The following is a 21,342-nucleotide window of genomic DNA, read 5'->3' as shown; positions in this document are numbered from 1 at the left end:
CCCGAGAGGTCAAAGGTCGTGGCAGCTCAGACCGGAGCCTCGTCCTGCACGTTTGAGTCTGGAGACAGCTGGGACATCTCCACCTCCTCCACAGGTGTTGCGAGCTGCTCTCCCCTCCTGCTCCTCCACACCATCACCACCACCACAACAACACACAGCATCATCAGCATCACAACACTGAGCAGCACGGACCTCAGCAGATGGTGATCAACCTCTGGCTCTCTGAGCTTCACCAGGGTCTCAGATCTGAACACACAGAGATGGTCTTTTTCTACCACACACCAGACCTGTCCACTGTCCTGCAAAGAGATGTTCTTGATCACCAGGCTCCTCCCACCGAGGTACACATTGTTGAGTCGTTGATATCTAACATCAAAGACTTGTCCTTTGGTTCTGTTGGACCGCATGAACCAGAAAACTTCATCAGTCTCACTCCAGTTCCCACAGTCAAGGGTGAAGTCCCCCCGCTCAGTAAAGCGCTCCTCAGCAGGAGGCTCAGGCTCAGGACACACATACAGGAGGTAAAACCTCGGACCAGAAACAGCGAGCTCACAGGTGTATCGACCTGAGTGGGCCAACGTCAGTGACGGAAACATCAGTGTGGTGTTGCGACTCTCTCTCCCAGAACTCAGAGAATTAAAAATCGCCCACTTGTGTCTTGTGGTTTCTGCCGACATCAGAACAGTTCAGCTCCAAACTCTCCCCCACTGAGCGCAGGATATACTCTGGCAGTATCCGAACATAGAAATGACTGTGAAGTTCACACTTGTGCTGCTGCTTCTCCAGACAGTAGTAGGAGGCCCCAACAGATTGTTTGTCAACAGTGAGCAGGAGAGAAGGTTTGTTCTCCGCCAGCTGGTGTCTGTACTCTGAAGGTGCTTCATCGTCTATTGGAACTAATCCATCATTCTTAGATTTCAAATAGGCCCACTGAACTCTCTGGTTTGGTCCCACGCCGCCACAAGTCAGCTCCACTGTCTCTCCAACATTCACTTCTAAAGTCTCATAGCTCATCTTCTGGTCATCACAGATGAGGAGAGTGGTGTTCTTCTCGAGTGTCATGGTTCCCCGAGTCCAGCACTGCACCTGGTACTGACCCGAGTGGGAAACAGCCAGACCGGATAGCTGATAGTAGGAGGATTGTGAGTTCCACAAGAGCTGCTTCCTCTCACCGGTCCATTTGTAGACCGAGCAGATGTCAGCTCTTCCACCCAGGATGAAGTGATGAGACGTTCCTGGTCTATTGATGACCTCAGCTTGGTTGTTGGAGAAGAGCGTCAGCGTGAGCAGTAGCAGCAGCACCTGTGCAGCCATGGCGTCGTCTGTGAAGGACTGAACTCTGACTCTGCTGGATCATTTCTATCTCAACACCATCAGCAGCTTCGTGGAACTGACGATTAGTTCAGGAGGAGGCTGCAAGCTACTTCCTGTTACCTTAATCAGATTTGAAGAGTGGAGGAGCGGAAATGAGCATCAGAAAACATGAGGTATGAGTTAGGGAGTCTTGTCCATGGAGCAAATGAAGTCATGGTGAATCAATCGGACATGTTGACTGGTCATTTAACTGCGGACAGTTTTGAGGTGTTGCCTGCTTTGCATGATTCCTGAGGCCTGAAGGTTGGTCACAAAGAAAAACTGTCATACACATGATGTCAAAAATATGGCAATAGCTCAAGATGATACCAAGTCAAACTCACTGGGAAAGTCCCATTTTTATGTTTAAGGCAGAGTTATAAATTACATAACCATCATGTCACCTCCGAAACACTGTGCAGGTCATAGCATAGGTCAATATTTACGCACATTTGTCTTCTCAGAACGAAAACACAGTATTCCTTCAAATTATGTCTAGGTTGAATTTGTCACTGAACCTTTAACTTTCAGATGAGGAGATCAGAAAAGTCACAAAATTATTCTTTTTTGGCTCAAGAGTAACTTCAAGGTAACTGGCAACACCAAAAGTAGATGCTGTATGTATATATGCATATAGTGAATATTTATTCCATAACGTCAGAGAAAAATCCTATCAGTTCAATCCTTATGTAATGTCTGTGTTTTGCATCAAGGATGGTTGTGGAAGGAAACGTCACAGCATAATTTCTCAAATCTTTTTAATAAGCCGACATATCTGCTGCAGAGAACAGGAAGCAGCAGACGTAGAGGGAAAAAAAATCTGAAAGTTTGAAACATGACTCCCCATGTGCACACAGCACACTAGATGTTTCCCGACAGCGCTGCATACGTTCAAATGTCTGTGTGAAGTTGATAGCAAAATGGAGGCAGGACCTCAGAGGTGCAGCAGCCCTTAATGTCATGAGGGGAAAATGCTTCGCATATAAAATCTGTTATAGTAGAGTAGCTGATAACCCTGGAGACATGAAGACGGAAGAGGGACACTCGGAAGCCACGCACACTGATTAAAAAAAGCATGCTGAGAATTGAGTTAAACTCCTCTTTTCAGAAGTCACTGGTCATCCAGGAGCCATTTATGCTGAGAGGCTTGACGTCAGGGTACAAACGGGTCTTGGTTACGACACAGGTCCATTGTTTGAAGTTCACACACACCAGCCCTGTGATGATGACTTGTGAAGGCTCGAGGGTTTGCTATGAGCCACAGTTGTGGTTGTGCCCGTCAGTCTTCCACGTCACACTGTTGCTCCTCCCCCTCCTCCTCCCTTTCATTCAGCTCCTCTCCAATCACATCCAGGCGTCCCTCCTGCACTTGGAAGCCTTCATCCACGTCTTTGCTGTGAAGGCCCACCTCCTGCAGCTGTAGCCGCCGCTCCTCTACCAGTAGGAGGCGTTCTCTGAAGCCCTCAGCGGCTGCCACTGCATCACTTGGACTTCCAAAGTACTGCTCGCTCCTGGAATGGCAGGCACACGAAGATCAATCAGAGGACTATCGTCTAAAATATTCCATCAAAACACTGATATATCACCTGACACGCACAAGCCCACAAGTTAGGATGGCACCTTTTATGGGCCCATGCGGTATAGCAGTAATCGTAAAAGCTTGTTTTGGTTGAGTAGCAGTATTTTGCACTGTTATGGAGGTGTTTGCTTACCAAGAGGGAATTGGTTCCACTCTGGCACTATACGAGGGTTAGGGAAAAATTGGAATGACTGCCTTCTGCATTTAAATCCCTTCTCAACTTCAACAAACAGGGGGCAGAGTCTGGGACACAACTTTCACTGTGGCGATCGAGGATGGTGTTTCGTGTGTACTATTTGACCAAGCTTCCAGTTGATGACCTGTGTGGTGCCTATTTCGCAAAATAGATAGCTATATATTTGTCCTGTTAGTAAACTTAGTTAGTTAACTTGAGCTCCCAACTGCATTGCACTAGACTCAAGACAACCTTGTGTACTTTTCTATGAAAGTCAAATCATCGTTGGCGGTTTCCTTTTTGTCGTGTTTGTACTTAATATTATTTTGCCAATTACTATGTGAAAATCCCTTTGTTTGACTCAAATTACATAGGTGCAGACTCCCCTCCTATTTGTGGATGGTTGACGTTTTTAGTGTCTTCTTTTGTTGACTTAGGACAGACATTCCGACTAATAATGAAGAGAAACGTCTGATTTAATCATCATTTTGTGTAGATTGAACCGCTATAATTCATTTCCCCCACCCTCCAAAAATAGTTCACGAAGGGGCACTATTATAATTCCCAGTTACTCAAGAATACCAATACATCGTGGATGAGTAAATACTGTAGAAATCCCATTTGACAAACATGCATGTCTGAATTGCACAGAGCTGGATACGCTCTCATGACTGACCACTGCATCTCAGTGAGTTTACGATTTTACACCGACCCAAGTCATGCAAATACATGAGCAATAGTTGAAACATGTCAGTCGACACCAGGCTGTCCAGTGTTAACATACCCGTCTGGGAAGATGACTGGCATCCTCAGTCTGTCCAGCAGAACATTCCCTGAAGAGTCCACATCATCCAGAGCTTCAATCTCCACTCTTTCCTTCTGCAGAACCTATAACACAAGCACCGATCATATCAGCATTGAAGAGTTCACAAATCCACCTCAGCTTGATGTCTGTTAGCTTCATTTTGAGTGGCTGTCAGAGTTCTTACTGTGAGAGAAAGGCCAGATATCAGGCTGCCTTTATTCTTCCCACAGTTGGGAGATTTGGGATTATCCCGGGCGGTAATAATCCATCCACTCCATCGATCCGTTTTTTTTTTACAATTCCAGCTTGGTTTATTTAAATGTAGTGATGTTGCTTTTCACCATTTTGCAACTTGGTCCCTGCAGCAAGAATGCGAAACAGCTGCCTTTTGATCACAGCCTCTGTGATTTAGAAATATTTTTATTTTAATTTACTGATTGGTCATTCAAATCCACAGAGACAAGCAGCAGCATCAGCCAAGACAACATGTCGCTATCAATCCCCATTAGTCATCAGCTACTTTTAAAACTTGATGTGGAGCTCAACAATCAAAAATGCTATCGCCGGTGTTTAAGAAAACAATATTTTTCTGACTACCAGTATTTGTGTAGTAGCAATTATTAAGTCAATATGGGCCTTAATATAATGAGGCACATATTGATGGCAACTTACTCGCAGTGCTTCACACCTCTATTTTGCAGCCCAGCAAGGTTTGATTGAGTATAGAAGGATAAGCATCAGGCCAGTCAGAAGGTAAACAGGTGAGCCACAGAGCCAATCTCACCGTCTCTGCGGCTGTGTGGAAGTTGAGGGCTAGTTCCAGCCTCCGATGTCGCTCCTCTGCACTGACACTGAACTGCTTCCACACACGGTTCAATCGGGGCAGCGTGTCACCAGATGAGCGGGTGGTGCATCGCAGCGACTGACAGAGGACCACGGTGGCCTGCAGCAACTGCCGGCCATAGTCGTAAGTACTCTGAATGGACGGACAACAATTAATACCTTCAACATTCCATGTATCACTCTCACACATTTCTTAAGTGTGATTGTAAGAAAAGGTGATTCTTCTCACCTGAGCAACATCCACAAACTTCCTGTGTTTGTCCAACATGCCTCTGGTTTCCTGAGAGTCTTCTCCTAGTCTCACATGAGTCTTGAGCAAAGCCTCCAGAAGCTCACTGAGCCACTCCACTGACTGAACATATAGGGACACAGACAGACAGACAGACAGACAGACAGACAGACCGACAGACACACACACACACACAGGAACACGTGCACATACAGTATCTGTTTTATGATATTGTTCATATTTATGAATTATACTGTTACTGTTCATCACAATCATATGAATGTGTTTAGGTCAGGGCTCCAAAACTCCACTAGCTGATGTATGCAAATATGCATGGACATCTGCACCTAAACCCTTTTGCTACCACACTTGCATTTAGGTGACCCATCTTAGGGACTCTATTGGCTTCAATATTTCGTCTCTCTACAGTACTGTCACTGAGTGTAGTAGTGAATATGCACCACTCAATTAACTCAACTTCACAGTGATCAGTGGTGAATACAGAAAAAAAAATCATTTTCATTGTTGAGAATTGCGATGAAAAACCTTTTAATCTCTATGTTGTCTCATTGAATTGCTACTTTTTAATCTCCCTCTGTGAAAGAAATGGTTGGTAAATGTAGCAGTGGATGGGCTTGAATGCATATTTCATGTTTGGTTATTATCTAAAGCAGACAACCTCTTATGTTATCATGGGCAGGTCTTCGCTCCTCGAGACTTGGGCCATCAAGTCGCAAAATTCATGACAACACATTAAAGTGGGTCCATGGTGTATTCTCTTCTGTAATCGAATCAAGTCTAGAGTCACAACAAAATGATTATTTATCTTCATCTTTTTAAAAAACAAATTAATGAAAAAGGTTTATAAAATGGCTGATCCGCTGTTCACGCATCCCTGTTGCATCATTTAAACTGATTAAAGTATCACTCACTGAAGCATTTGAGCATCTTAAATGAATATTGTGAACAAAAACACTTCCTTATATCAGGAAAGCACATCACTGCAGGAAGGATGTCAGTCAGCACAGTGGCAGAGGCGCTTATACAGCAACCCATCTCATAAAGGGGACTAAAATGGCAGCCCACCTTTGCTAGATTCACCAGAACGAAAACATCACTTCAGGAGGGCAAAGAAGTTTGTTGTCAAAAACAAAAACCACTTCCAGTAGCTAACATGAAGCTACAAATATCGAAGAGCACTAAGGCATGCCCTGCTGATCTCATGCAGCCACAATTTAACCTCAAAATAATACAGAAGAGTCTCTTAAATTTTATATTCATATTCATATTCCATCCATAAGCACCTGAGGACAGGGGCCATACATGCCTTTACAATCGATGTCTAAATAAACACATTGACTCCAGAAGAATAACACAAACATCCACCCATTTGGGTGTCATTTCTTCATGTATGCAAGTTTAATAAGGAGTTCTTGTCATACCTGTAAAGCGTCCTCTTCACACTTAAACAGTTGGACCATCTGCAGCATCTTCAGCCTCCTGACGTCCACCATGTCCTCACATCTGCACGACACAAGAGACTTTAGCATGAGTTCAAGCTCACGTTCACATTTATTTTATTGCTGAATAAAACTTTACCAAGAAAATATATACAGTAATATATAATATACAATCAGGACACTGTTTCATGAAATAGGCGTAACATCTCTCTCAGCATTTTTGGCCTTGTTTACCTCACTTTTGGTTTTTCATTTTGGTGCATCCCCAGTTAAGAAATATAGTGTTAAAAGACTTTGGAATACTTGGAATGGCGCAATAGCAAAGAGGTGAGAAATCGAAAATCATACACACAGGTTGTCAACACAAAGGTTGTCACTGAGTTTGATACAAAATTGAAATACATTGTAAAAAGTAAAAGCCTTCAGCAAATGCGTCCAACAAGACGTTACTTGCCTTTGCTTGCGTAGCTGCATCTCGTCCATCACCGCCTGGATATGCTGGTTGTTGTTCTGCTGCTCCCCACCAGGGCTCTCGCTCTCCTCTAGAGACCAGGACTGCTGACTGCACATCTGCTCCATTAGAAGCGCCCCCTTCTGACGCAGAGATGAAAGACCAGCCTCTGCAGCATCAGAAGAGCGTGACAATGAAGACAATCATTGACTTTCCAGGGGACAAGTGATCAATAATATGAATATGTATGACCCCTTAACGCTGAGCCTCACAATTCACTTTCTATTCATTACCACTGTGTTTTTGGACAAGAAAGAAATCACTGTTCTCATGAGGGACATTCAATACACGCTAAGAATCTTAGGTAAAACTATAAATATATATGACACTTATGTTTCACTTTTTCTTCAGGGTTGTCGCCACATATTAATGATCATGGTGCACCATGAAGAAGCCACGCCATCAGAAAAATGATTCCTTTTTAAAGATGGAATCCAACAAGATAAAATGCATTGAAATGAAGTGAAAACATCAAAACAAATGGATAACGCTTAACAAATCCTGAAGGTGAACATGAACATGACAGTTTTGGCCGTGTTATGACAGCAGTGAGTTGATCGTGGAACTCAAATCATGTTTTCCACCTGCACATATGAAGAGATGGACCACGTGAGGATGACTTGGATTGGAGACTTATTTAATTCTCATGACTAAAAACTAGCATTTTTGCTGTCACCTATTCAGTAAGACAAAGCGTTCCACTTCGTTTCTCTGTCACTTCTTGATTGACCGCCTTTCATTTGTTCCCATTTGCTCCGCCACAATTTTAAACAGAACAAGAGATATGTTTGGAAATAAACAAGATGTTGGAGAGGTCTACGAGACTATATGAAGTCACAGGGATAGCAAAGATGGATTTATGCCAATTCAGAGAGCAGCATTGGTGAAGCAAAGATGAGTAGGTGCTGGCTGTGGTTTTGCTGTTGTTAAGTGAAAACTAGGGTATGGTGGGATCCGTCAACACCTTATCAGAGACACTGCAATGAACAATTTGCTAGCTCAACTCCACCACTGACTCGTACGAGGAGAAAAGGACAGATTATATGTGTGCACAAGGACTAGTGGGCTTGGAATGGTGGACAAGAGTGGTTATGTAACTAGTTTTTTGATTTGATGGAGGTGAAATGCTTACTGTAAGCTACTGTAGAAACAAATAGACCAATCAGGTTTGGAGAGAGTAATGCAGATGAAAATGATAAAGCAAAACCTCCAACAAGCCTGCAATGAGCCAATATCTTCCTTGAATTTTGTCAGTAACCTCAAACATGTGAACTGTTATATCCCTAGTCATGTTCTAGAATAAAAGCTATTGGATTTAAGACTCTTTCACTTTTCCACAAAGAGCCAGTTTGAAGTACACTATAATAAAGAGAAATAGTTAAATAATAGTTAAAATTAATTTAAATGTTGTATGAAAAATGGAGATGGTGCTGCGGAAAAGAATTTCCCGAAAGGGACGATGAAGTCTGCGTTGAAGTCTAAATAAGATCAGAATATTTGTCACATTGACTTGAATTTCCTCTCGCTTTCACATCATAGATAAGCCCTGGAACACTGCATGACCATTATAAAACCAGCAAGCAGTCCAGGCTTTTCGGACTTACCAGCGAGAGGAACTTGGTGTAGCTCTTAAGAACGAAAAACAATCCGGAATGAGCTTGTAAGAAATACCATTCAATACCCAAATTGCCGGCAAACTCAATTGGTTTATATGTCTCTGCATTCGGAATGATACTGCATCTTTTGTGCAAGAATCCGAGCATTAACATATTAACATACCGGCATTCTGAAGTTTTTCTTCCAGTAACTTTAGGTTCTGTTGGATGGAGGCTCCGTCAGCTGGAGCCACATCAGCACAGAGCATGCCCAATAAACCATCCAGTTGCTGTGAGAGCTGTAGACACACACACATTACATACTTGTCAATGGTCATCAGCCTAAACCAACTGTTAATTTATGAGCACGTGTTGCAGTGTCACCTCCTGTGTGCTGCTGTGGAAAACCTGCGCAGCCTGTAGGACATTCTGCCGACTCTCCAACTGAGCGGCTTGTTGGTAGCAGACATCGCTCAGCTGCTGCTGCATTGTCTTCAGCTCCACAACCTCTTCCTCTTCCTCCTCCCCAACACTAAGCAAGGCAGCAATCTGTTGGTTTAGCTCCACATATACCGCAAACCACTCCTGCAAAACAGCCCAAAGGTCAAGCCATGTCAGTATTCAGCAACACACCACATCCAGATGTGTCTTCTTCCGTGGAGCCGCACCCTGCTCATGTCAGTGGCTCTTCCTTATGCAAATGACTTTGGTCTCCCTTAAAAACATACTCTCACAGTGATGTACAATAGTGCGGAGCTGCTGTACTCAGACCACTATTCCCAGCGAATAATGAGATTAGACTGCCTTTATTCTTCCCGCAATAACCATTAACAAATTATCATCTCATAAACAAAATAAAATCATTAACTGTGACGTCTCCCCAATACAGCTTTTTTTTTTCTGATAGTTTGGCGATGGCTCTCAGAGTAGACATCGATGAAGAGAGCATAAACACTGCTGCCTCCTCTCTCACTGTATGTTTCTTGTGTCTCAGTGATCCTGCAATGGTGCGGTGACACCACTCAGTCCCTCTTAAATCTGTGCGAATACGTCCTCTGTGGGGAGGGAGTTTGTTAGAATGAAGTGGTTCCAGCAAATAGTTCCAGGACCTAAGTAGGTTCCTACAGTGCGAATGCTGCTCATGTGTTTTTGTGGACGCAGGTGTGTGTTCATGTCATAAGTGGGGCATTACACTGTGCTGGCTTTCGATTTCCTCGTGCTTCTGCTGCAAAGCCTGCGCTGCTCTCACTGAGTCCCCAATTGCCTGGTGGCTCTTCAGCAGCTCAGAGCCTGGACCCCGCAGCCAGTTGACCACCTGAGACAGAGAGAAGAAGTGAGTTGAGATCTTTCCCTTCCCACTCCTGTCCACACAGCATGGGCAAGTGAGCCTGTTCAAGCAGAGGCCCAAGTGTGAGAATGACGCAGTTACAGTTCAGTCCTTATTTTTGACAAGCTCAGCACCACTTGCCACTTGTTTATTTCAGTCTTGATATACTTTTTGTGAGTAGTCGTAATCATATGTGAGCCTGGTTTGATCAATCAACCTTGTGTTCCTAGTGTGCCAGGCAGCCTCGAGAACTTTGAATCTCATCAGTTTGTGTCGGAAAGTGACCGCACTGGGTCATGGTCTTACACAGCAGGTAGATTCCGATCTGTTGTGCTGAGTGCTCAAAAAAACTTCCTGTCCCACACATTGAATTTCAGTTTTCAACTGAATCTGATATTATCATTTTCCATTTCTTCAGGCACTGACGTCTTCTAAGTCAAGTGACTCACGCTTGCCTTCCTCTCTAATTTTGAGAATCTCTCCTCTGCTTCCCCTGAGATTTGTATAATATGTATAATAAGTGACTGACTATGGACCTTCATCTTTACGTCCTCTACTTTGAATTTTTGAATTCTGACTTTCAGCAGTTTTCGTTTGTTTTGTCTTGCATTGTATAAATTTCTTCCTTTGTTTGTCTACTTCCTGTCAGTTACCATCTTCCTTTACTGTGGCAAACTGTTTCTTTGAGCTGCCTTCTTCAGAGCCACTCCTCCTTCATCTCTGCACATATCTGGGTCATTTTACTGGGATTAAATATTTCTCTCATCCCATCCCCTCATTCTCTTCACAAGATGCTTAATCAGTGTGGACTCCATCACGGCTCCTGCCAACACAAAATAGCTCCTAGCAAGATCTGTTGTACACCCATATTGCATGGCAGCTGGAGCAAACACAACTGGCATTTTCATGAGTGAAAATGTGTCTGTCAGTGTTCAGAACCAAACATCCTCTAAAGAAAGCAGACAGCTTTCCTGTCTCTCAAGTTGATTCAGCTGAGCTATTTGGTCATTTAGGTGTTCAAAGCAGTCTGCTATCCTGATATACTTTCAGGAAGGAAAATGCCAGTTACCTCCAAATCCGTTCTACATAATGATGCCATGGGTCTAGTTCACTCTGTGAAGATGCAGACCAAGACCTCAGTCATCGAGAGGCCTGCGTCCAAGTTGTGTCGACTCCTGGTGGTTGAGATGCAGCATGACCAGAACCAAGGGACGTGAAGTACTGTATTTACTTTGTCTCATTTGGTTTTTAATTCATTCACTGACATACTTTTATTGTCTCTTGAGTGTTAAATGAACTGATTCTTGGTAGAACAATCAGGGGCCATGAGGGAGACAAACATAGGCGTCTTGCCCATGGCCTTTTGTGGAGGCGTGGCTACCTCTTCAAAAGATGAGAGGACGAGATTGGAGCTAAGAGCAAGGCCTCAGCCGATTTTGTTTTTTACATTTGCCAATCTGTCAGCTCCCCGGAACATTGAGAACTTTACTTTGAACACTCCTAAAGGATTGGTTTATTCATTTTTTTTCGTACGAATGCTATGAATAAACTGGACAATTTCCTTTGGAACAATCGACTGTGTGAGTGGGTGTCCTTCCTTCCTTCCTCCTCACCTGCATGACTTTGGTGTGGATCTCATCCAGCTGTGTGCGCTTGTTGCGCTGTCTGCAGACCTCCTGGTACCGTGTGTACTGCTCCCTCAATGAGTCCAGCAGCTTCATCACCAGAGGTTGAGCCAGCAATTCTTCTTCCATGGGACTCCATGATGGACCTGGGGGGAGCAGAGTGGATAAAGGCTCAATTTGACCAATACATACTGGGTCACAATCATCACTTGATGCCTTTGGCTCACCTCCCTGTCCCGCTCCACCTATCCCTCCATCCGAACCATTGAAGCGACGCTGCTGAAGTTCTGACAACAGCTCATGGCCTGGACATAAACACAGACAATGGAACACAGAGCCAAAGAGGAAGGCGTGTCTGGAGAAAGTTATAAAGGCAACATGCCGAACACAACCAAATCTCACTTGCCAGCAGGGGAAAATGCACGTCATCTTTCAATTTGGGTTGAGGTTGCCAAAACACGTCTACCAGTACTCTCTCTTTCACCTCTTTCCCCCATCACTCTGTAGGACTGCTCCTGGTTAAGCGAACTTGTCTATTGTCACTACCTTATTCTCTGCAGCTTCTCTTCCAACTATCTTTACATATGAAACACAAAATACAATATCATCAGCAAACATTATGGTCAGTGGAGACCACCTCCTGCACCCAACAGAACGATTACATTGACCAGTAGAGGTAATGGGTAATACTGCTGTAATTCCTGAGGACCTGGCGTGTTTATTTGACAACAGTGCATTGTCCAATAATACTCTCAACCCTATTGAAGTCCAACCTGGTTTTAGTTTAAGACTTGATAGTGTTTCAGGACAGCGATGTCCTCGCTGTCCTGAAACCACACCATCGTACAGCGCAGAGCAAACCATTATCCCAAGATGGACTTGGAGAAAGACTGCTAAAAGTCAAAATGTGTACTTCTCATAATGTAAAGACCTTCTGGAGCAAAGGTCCCACTCCATGCAACTGTGTAAGCGGTCGAGGTTGAGGTTCCATTCATTCGTTCTTAGGTGCTACAGTGATTGTACACTAATGGAGTTATGCACAAAAAGCTTTTATTAGCATGACATATTTGGAGGTAACCACAAATTCCTAATCCAAAACACTTAACATCCTTCCCAACATTTAAAATCCTTCCCTTGCATAGGTACGGTGTCAATTTGTTGTGCAAAATTGCAATTTGAAAGGTATTTACCAGTCTGCAGGACAGTCTCAGGGTCAAAACTCAGCAGCAGGGCACAATCCACTGACCTGTGAGAAAACCAGATATTCTAGGTTATATGAGTGTGGATTCAGTTTAGGTATAATATGGCACCAGGCACTAAGCTCTGGACCCCAGAAGTGACGTACGCAACATTAAGCAGGATGCCCAAGGAGCAGCAAGTAAAGGGAGAGTTCAACTGTTATTTGGACACACGCCGTGACACTGAAACATCTTGAAAAAACACGTGAAAAAGAGGTTTTCAGCCAGCGTTTGACTGAACAACAGAGAAGTCCAATCACCAGTCAGTCTACTAATGCAAGCTTATTGGACTCATGAACATCTGCTGTAATTGATAGGAAGCTGCACATCAATTAACAATGGTGGAGTGTTCTTGTTTCCTGTCCTCTGTCTTCCTGTGGGACTGTGAAGCTCCCATAAAAAAAAAAGAAATGGTGTATAGAGGTCTCTCTTGTGCCTACTAACTGATCATTTAAGTGACTGATAGACGTCTGCTTTAGTAATGTTGGTGCTGATCATTAATTTTTGTTGGCAATGAAAAACAACATGGAGCCACATTCTCTCACATTAACTGGGCTATGAAATGTGTCGTTTCAAGCCACTTTTTTTGTACAATATCTTTGAAACTATAAATAAAGTTCTTTCACCGTTAACCTCAATGGCTTTGCAGCAGAAGTAATAGAGTGATGCAAAGCAGGCTCTTCTAGTCTTGTGTGTTTCTCAGCACTGTTGTGATGTATTGGTGATGTCACCAATCACCCTGCTGTGAGCATGCAGACACAAACTCTGTGGAGAAGTCAGGTTAGTTTGAAGTAACATGGTTGCTGCAGTGCTAAAGTGGTGAAAGAGCAGGGACTCAGAAACATCAGAATGCATCATGATCCTAAAACAGGATGTTAGACATACTTGTGCTTGTCCAATGAGCTGCTCTTATCATCATTGATGAGCGATAACTCATCCAGCAGCGATGTAGACTCTTTAGTGAACTTCTCAAACACCTGTGGAAAAATGAATGTGACAATGCTAAAAAACATGGATTATGAAATGTGTATGTAGAACAGAAATGAAGGCAATACTGACTAGTCTCTTGTTGAGCCAGTCGGTGTGGTCATAGTCCAAGCTTCCTCCGAAATCGTCTGTCAGTTGACAAGGTTCAATGTATCGAGTAAGCTTATTGGCTGAAACCAGGATGACCTGAAAGAGATAGAAACATTAGACTTACTCACATGTGAGATTTTCAGTGAAAGGGTAACTCCGTTTTTAATTAATTTTAATTTGTAATTCAGGACAACTAAAAAATTCCTCGTGAACTTCCACTGCCAGCACGTCCCAGCTCCCATAGTTCCGAGGGAGCTGCATTCCCCCGCCCCCTACACTGAGCTGCATGATGGTAGCGAACAAGAAAGGCTTGTCCTTCTTCTGTGAGTGAAACTGGTTTGGCTTTATGGCGTCTGGCAGCGAATGAAACACAACCTACTGCAAAGTTGCGTGAAAGCTGTTGCAGCAAAAGCAAGAAGTACTACTTGTCCAGAGGCTAGGAAGAAATGTTTGCTCATAGCAGGATTCACAAGAAAAGAAAAACAAACATAAAAAAATTAGCAAAAATCGATTTGGATGCATTTGCTTTTCCTGAAGACCCTCCTACAAATGCTCAATTAGATTTGTTTTTCAAGATGGCAGCTGCGGGACGGTTCACAGTTCACGTCTTCCTATGTAGCCGTGTTTGCGGTCCATGCAAACAAGTGAATATATGATTTGGCCAAGTACTAAAATCAAGATCTCATCAGTCGATAATTGCAACGCAACTGAAGCGAAGTGGACGCAGAGTTGCAGAGTTGATTTATTCAGAATGAATCAGTTCAGTTATGAATCTGATTTCAACTGAGTGCATGCTTGCGTCCGTTATCAAACAGGCGACTGACTGGACTTGGAGTGGACAGGATCAATCAGGCAGTCAAACATTTACATTTTTCTTCTGAAGTGAAGTTACTCTATTCATACAGTATGTGCGATTGAACTGGTGAAGAAGCAAAATTTCTCAACAGGGACCCTCAAAGCCACCACTGTCTTGGCTTCTGACTTCTGCAAATTCTACTACTGGTTCAGATTCATAGATCGCTGAGAAGGGACAATGTCAACCAAGGTCTTTATTTGTCTTAGTAAGCGCTTCTCGGTATATGCTGATATAGAATATCTCAGAACCTGAAACTGCCTACTGGCTTACATATGGAGTATTCCCCTTGTACATCGCTGGGATTATTATGTTCCAGGACCACACGTGATGGTTGACGCACCATAATGGAAGGAAGCAGCAGCACCAAAATGTAACTCCAGGTTAGCACGGTGTAGCGCAGACTACAGTCTCTGTAACTATTAATGCCATTATTGAGCATTTTCTTGTTCATGTTTAAAAGTACGATCATTAAAAATGGCATGAACGGAGGATCGTCACCATGCTGTGCATGAGGTAGTATTTCATCCATGGAAAAGGGCGAGTGTGGCATGACTGCCCGTGACCACCCTCATTTGCATGAGTGTTGACAGCCCAGTAAACCTGGGATGCGCTGAATCCATGGAAGTTGACTAATGGGAGACTGTTGTAGGTAATGGGTGCTGTCATGAGCGAGTACAGCAACATAGGCCAGTACTGGGATATCCCTACTTATTGCAGTGTTTAACTGTTTCACACATGACCGTGCAATCCAACCCACCTCAAATCCCAGACGATCCTTCTCCTTCCAAAAGCAGAAGTGTGTGACCTTTTTATCCCAGAATTCATCGGGTTTCACCACGCACACCAACGACACTTCAGCTGGGATCACATTCTGAAATACGGGAAGCGATAAGATATGGAGCCACATAAAGGCTAACAAACACATATCCATTCCGGATACACACATACCTGCAACATGAGCACCACAGTCTTCACGATGTTCCACTGAGACTTCCGTCCATCCACGATTACGGTAAACCCTCGAGCTTTACACTTGTCACTATGGAAACATTCACCATGACAATCAAATGTCATAAAAATCATTTCCTCATTTGGCATTTAGGCAGTCACAATTATTTCTTTGGTTTGCTTTGCATCAGCGCCCCCCCAAAATACAATTAGGCAGGCCAACTACAATGTAAAATGGATAGGACAAATTATTGAGTTGCATTTCAAGCATGAGAGAACTGATAACTGACTAAATGGTGTCAGCTCACACTACCCATCACCCTCAGAAAAAAACAAACATAATGGCAGGACCCAGAATGACGCCACTGCTAAGAAGAAAGCATAAAAAATGCCAAATGGGGTTAACCAAAACTCGTGAGACGAAGCTACAATCGTACTGTAGACCAAAGTGCGCAGGTAAACAGCAGTGAAACACAGTAGCAACGTGTGAATAAATAAATTTTTCGTGCTACAGTTTGTTGTGTAATACAGCACATTAAGAAAACTGTCTGCTTTACTGTTTATGACAGCAGTTGATAACCTGCGGCTCCAGGGCAGCACTTGGCTCTTCAGCATCCTTGTCCAGCATCGGCTGGTGAGTGGTCGCTCATGACAGAACCAGCTTTAAGAGCTCTTTTAAATTAAAAAAAAGATCTAGTCGCAGAGTCCAAATGCTGGTGCAGCAAATGTTTTGGTCTATCTACACCGACAAAATGGGGAAGAAACAATCTAGCAACCAGAATAATGATGAATATTATTATATCCTATCAGTCTGTTTCTGTGATCTACCTGGGGATGCTGAGCAGGTAATCCAGGGTTGTGCTGAGCTCCTCCAAACTGGTCTGATCACAGCTTAGAGGAATGGTCAGGATGAGACCACTGCGACGGTCCTTTCCCCCTTTGAAGACAGACAGGTGCAGATTTTTTTCTCACATATATCTAATAGAAATGTGGTAATGGTTTGTTAGTTTGTTTGTTCGTGTGTGTGTGTGTACCTGACAAGAAGGCCAGTTTCTTTTTCAGTACTGTGAGGATGTTGGTGGCTTCCATGGTGCTGCAGGATCACTGAATACAAACAAACTGACAGATGTGGTTGTTACTACATGTTAACAACAACAACAAAACAAAGAGCAAACAACACAACATGTTGATTTTTTTTGTTGTGCATTGGGAGTATGTCTGACTTGCCTTTATTTCGAAACTCCTCATATCCAAACCAATACAGAATTCTCTACAAAAGGGATGCACCGATAACAGTATTTTCCAAAATGAGTAGTGTATGAGTACTTACATTAGAGTACTCACCAATACAGAGTACGTACACGTTTAGCTACTTTGAGGTTTCTATGTTTCCATATATATTGCTATTTGAACAACATTCCTCAGTATGTTTTTCTTGTACGTAGGTGACGGTCACAAGTTTCACTACACTACAAACACACTTTTCACAAAATGGTCATAAACTCATCCACAAACTGCCGCACTTTGGCAAAGTGGGAGTGGTATCAGTAGTCATTCTATGAGTATGAATACAAGTACTCAAGCCCAATACCAATATATCAGTATTGGTGCATCATAAAAATACAACAATACTGTACTGTGACCATCTCTGAGTTGGTTACAGGCTTTTCTTTTTAGCTGCACAGGTTTAGAGCTCATTGTGCACGTTCGTTGCACAGTTCTGAAGCAGCTCATAAAGGTGGCAGTCCACTCTACCATCTGAGCAACATGTGAACAGCAGGCTTTTAACTAGCAGGGTGTCTCGGCGTCCTGGAGATGCCTTGCGCAGAAAATGGGACGCCCTACTTTTAGACAGGCCGCCTTGAGGACGACCTATTTTCCTTCACTGTTTTCCATGGTAACTTTGCAGAATGTGGCCTAATAAGATTTGCCAACTGAAACCTTCCCAGGGATCACTTTGCCACCAATATGTTTAAACAAAACCAAGCCAAAAATCACAATAATCATATCCACTTCTATGTTGTGGTTTCCAACAGTTGTGATGTTTCCACTTCGTTTCATCACGTCACAGTGATCACACAAGATTTCTGGCTTGGAGGATGAGCTTCTAGCTCGGTGCAAGGACAGTGGCTTTGTGTGTGGTGTGCTGCGTTGAGATTATCGTGCCCCTGTTTAGAAACCTTTCTCCCAGCCCATTTTGCTTTCCCTTTACACCAAGACCAATGAGGAGGGCCGGACCGAGATCAAGACCAAACTGAATATGGAACAAACTAGGATTTCAATCGTTGGTTTATTTTGAAAAATGACCATGTTGCAGTAAGAAACAACAACAAACTTATGCTTCTCTTTCCTGTACGCAATTTGGTCTCTGTCTCCTCATTGGTCTTGATATAGACAACACTACTCCCCTTATGTTTCCCTACCAAATATGGCAGCCAATCTTCTACAAATGTAAATGTAACGGTGTGAAAATGATAACTGCACATAACTAAGAAGTTTCCAGGCGCCGAACACATACACATTGTACATCTTTAAAGAGAACTGTCCTACTGTTCAGACAAATGTAGGTGAAGTCATGGACCCTCTCGATGCTGATAGAAGTAGCATCTGAAAACTCCAGCATGGATGCTAAACTAACTAAAATAAGCATTCAATGCTGGACACAAAATCAGTATATTCCACAGTGTGTTTACTAGCTACACATCTGGTGAGGAGAATGTCCGAGTGCCAACTGTAAACTACTGTTTTTGGATGCAGGCCCGCACGCGCACAAACACTAAGGCGCGCGTGCGCGCGCACACCAGAAAAAATAAACACATACACGCACGCACGTACACGCGAGCTCACACACAGACACATAAAGCTTTATCAGACGACAAGGATAATTTCTCTGCAACAACATCTCTTAATCCAATCCGATCTGATCACCTAGTTTATGGATTATCGCATCCCTGAATATTCCACAGACAAGCGAGTCATGCAAGCAGTCGATCATGCCGATCATCTTCCTGCCCGACAGTGTGGGCTCTGCTCAACCCGCAGACACAATGACCGACCTTCATTAGCCTCGGACTGCGGTCTTTGTGGCTGGACCCTCCTTCGCCACAATCCCGGCCCACACTACATCGACAAGTTTCATGAGACACACTAGAGAAATCACCTTTTAGTCAGACGGGGAGCATTCTCCTGAGACCGCGTGCTTCTGCTCTTCAAGCCCTGCGGCGCAGTCCTGTTTCCTCTTCACGTATGAGCATTATACGCAGTGTTTTCTCCGGACAACTGTGGACATTCACAACTACACGTTCACAGTGCAGGCGGTGGTGCTCGCTGCCGCAAATTCCGTAAAGCCAAAAAGAAAAAACTTTCACTTCCGGTTACGTGAATGTCAAAATTAAACACTGGGCGAGTCAGTAGTAAGCCTTCCGACGCCACATTTAGCCAGCGAGTATGCGTGTGTGTGCGTGTGTGTGTGTGCGCGCGTGGTACTTGACATTGAACTAAATTATTATTTCATTGGGATGAACATTCATGAGAATATCTTCTGTTAGGTGGGATGTTGAACGTGACAAAAATGCACAACAATAGTATGAAAAACAAAAGATTAAGTTATGAAAATCGATGTGTTCAACGTGTGATATTTGTTTACGGTGTTCCCAATTCGACGCTTGTGAAGTAATGTTCTTATTTTGAAGTCTCAGTTTTCTGTGGCGCCACTTCATCCGGGGCGGGGTTTCCGGCAGCAAGCCACATCAGTCCCTGATACTAGGCGACGAAGTGGGTGCAAATACCGAGCATAAACGATCATGATGGTCAGAAACTGTGGCGGCCTGGTCTTTCACATTCAAAATCACAAAGTGTATAAATACCACAAACCTCGTAGTTGCTATGCTGTCTTAAAAAAAAAACTTACCTGATATCTCCAGCTGTAAATGAATATAAAATATATATTTATATATTTCAATATATATTTCAATATATATTTCATATATATTGAAATTCATGCCGAATGAGCTCGCATTAGCAGACTAGACAATCAAGAAGTTTTGTCAAAAAAGAAAAAAATAACAAATTCACAACTAAATAAATAAATAAATAACATTATTATATAGTGAATGTGAAAGTTAAAACTTCACCAGCATGGAATCAAATCAGGGTCAGCTGCATGTTGGCATGTGCTGTACCACTGTCAAAAATATTTAGGAATTAATGGAAGCAGTAGAAGAGCTCTTGAATTTTTTGAGAGTTTCCTTCACAGAGAGTTGGACATGCACAGAAAAGTACAGAAAAGTGACTGCTTTGAGTCATTTTTGAAGTTTAAAGTCCGATTTTGAGCTTTTGGCAGAGATTCTTGAAATCCTGCTCAGAAGGAGATGAGTCATCTTCCAGGAGGGAGGTGGAGCGGCTGGTGTCATGGTGCAGACACAACAACCTGGAGCTGAACGCCCAGAAGACAGTGGAGATGATCGTGGACTTCAGGAGAGTCACAGTTCCTCCATCCCCCCTCCTGATGGCTGAGACGCACATTTCCATTGCGGACTCCTTCTGCTTCCTGGGAACCACCATCACCAAGAACCTCAATTGGAGCCAACCATCAGTTCCCTCTTCAGGAAGGCCCAGCAGAGAATGTTCTTCTTGCTGCAACTGAGGAAACTATGCTGACGAAGATGCTGGTGCAGTTCTACACAGCCATCGTGGAATTGATACTCACCTTTCTATCACCGTCTGGTACAGAAGCACCACCTCCAGGGACAAGGGCAGTTTACAGTGCATTGTGCATTCTGCAGAGGTGATCAGTTGCAGACTGCCACCTCTTCGTGACCTGTATGTCTCCAGGATCAGAGCCGACAATTCTCACCCTGGTCATGGACTGTTTGTCCCTCCTCCCTCTGGCAGGAGGCAGCGGTCAATTCAGACCAGCCGTCAGACTGATGAATTTGTGAACAGCTGTTGTCTGTGGTTTATTTATTTATTACTTACTTCTATTATAATTGTTTATTTTATTTTTGTTCATTATTTCCTGATGTACCAACGCACTTTCCTAGTTGGTGGGATCCTCACTGACATTAGCAATAAGGCTGATTCTGATTCTAAAATCCTGCAAAAGCTTTCACACTGAAAAAATCTCCAGGAACATGCGTTTGTTATAGATAATTTACGCTCCATTCTTACAACCATGAGATCGGACATGAAAGGCACTGCAGAAGTTAACCAGGAGCTTCAACCATTGCCACGCAAGATATTGATTATAGAGCATCTCCCAATGATACAAAATTTACTCTCCACCACTTGCTTGTGCTTTTAGCATCAACCAGAGGAGATGCTACCCTGACTACCCTCACTCGGTTCAGACGAGGGCAAGCATTGGCAAGCTGTTGTTGCTTAGTTGAATAAATGTATTTAACTACATGTGATCGCACTCCTTCAACCACAGTATTCACACTGAAATGCCACACAGTCTTCCTCGTCATCTGAGTACAGGGACCTTTTCTTTTTGATGTGCTATGGAAATAATCGTTGGTGGCAGCCCTAATGCGCAAAACCCAAGTGCGTGTTGTAACCAGCAGCAAAAAGATTCAAGTGACCAATTTATTAACTCATGAAATAACAACCAAGCTGGGAGCAAATTCATCTGGAAACAGACCAAATAGGATCAGAATTACATTGTCAGATGTGATAATTCTGCATCACAAACACGTAGTAGCCCATTACCACAAATAGAAT

At 43.3% G+C, this 21,342-nt stretch overlaps 1 protein-coding gene across 1 annotated transcript; it reads right to left on the bottom strand.

The window, feature by feature from the left end:
• Positions 1–1,930: 1,930 nt before the first annotated feature.
• On the bottom strand, positions 1,931–18,957 carry sestd1 (SEC14 and spectrin domains 1). Its single transcript, XM_053877853.1, has 19 exons — positions 18,782–18,957; positions 16,656–16,740; positions 16,450–16,558; positions 15,622–15,712; positions 15,431–15,544; positions 13,800–13,913; positions 13,626–13,717; positions 12,693–12,748; positions 11,730–11,807; positions 11,491–11,648; positions 9,743–9,865; positions 8,935–9,135; positions 8,735–8,849; positions 6,899–7,064; positions 6,427–6,508; positions 4,985–5,107; positions 4,697–4,888; positions 3,892–3,995; positions 1,931–2,864 (listed from the first exon to the last, which is right to left on the bottom strand). Exons 2-19 carry the CDS (start codon positions 16,708–16,710, stop codon positions 2,633–2,635), a joined length of 2,205 nt encoding a protein of 734 aa, XP_053733828.1. The 5' UTR covers positions 16,711–16,740; positions 18,782–18,957; the 3' UTR covers positions 1,931–2,632.
• Positions 18,958–21,342: the final 2,385 nt, after the last annotated feature.

This window comes from Synchiropus splendidus, chromosome 10 (genome assembly GCF_027744825.2).
Source record: "Synchiropus splendidus isolate RoL2022-P1 chromosome 10, RoL_Sspl_1.0, whole genome shotgun sequence".
In the NCBI taxonomy this organism is placed as follows: domain Eukaryota; kingdom Metazoa; phylum Chordata; class Actinopteri; order Syngnathiformes; family Callionymidae; genus Synchiropus; species Synchiropus splendidus.
This window is presented reverse-complemented; position numbering and strand designations above follow the sequence as displayed.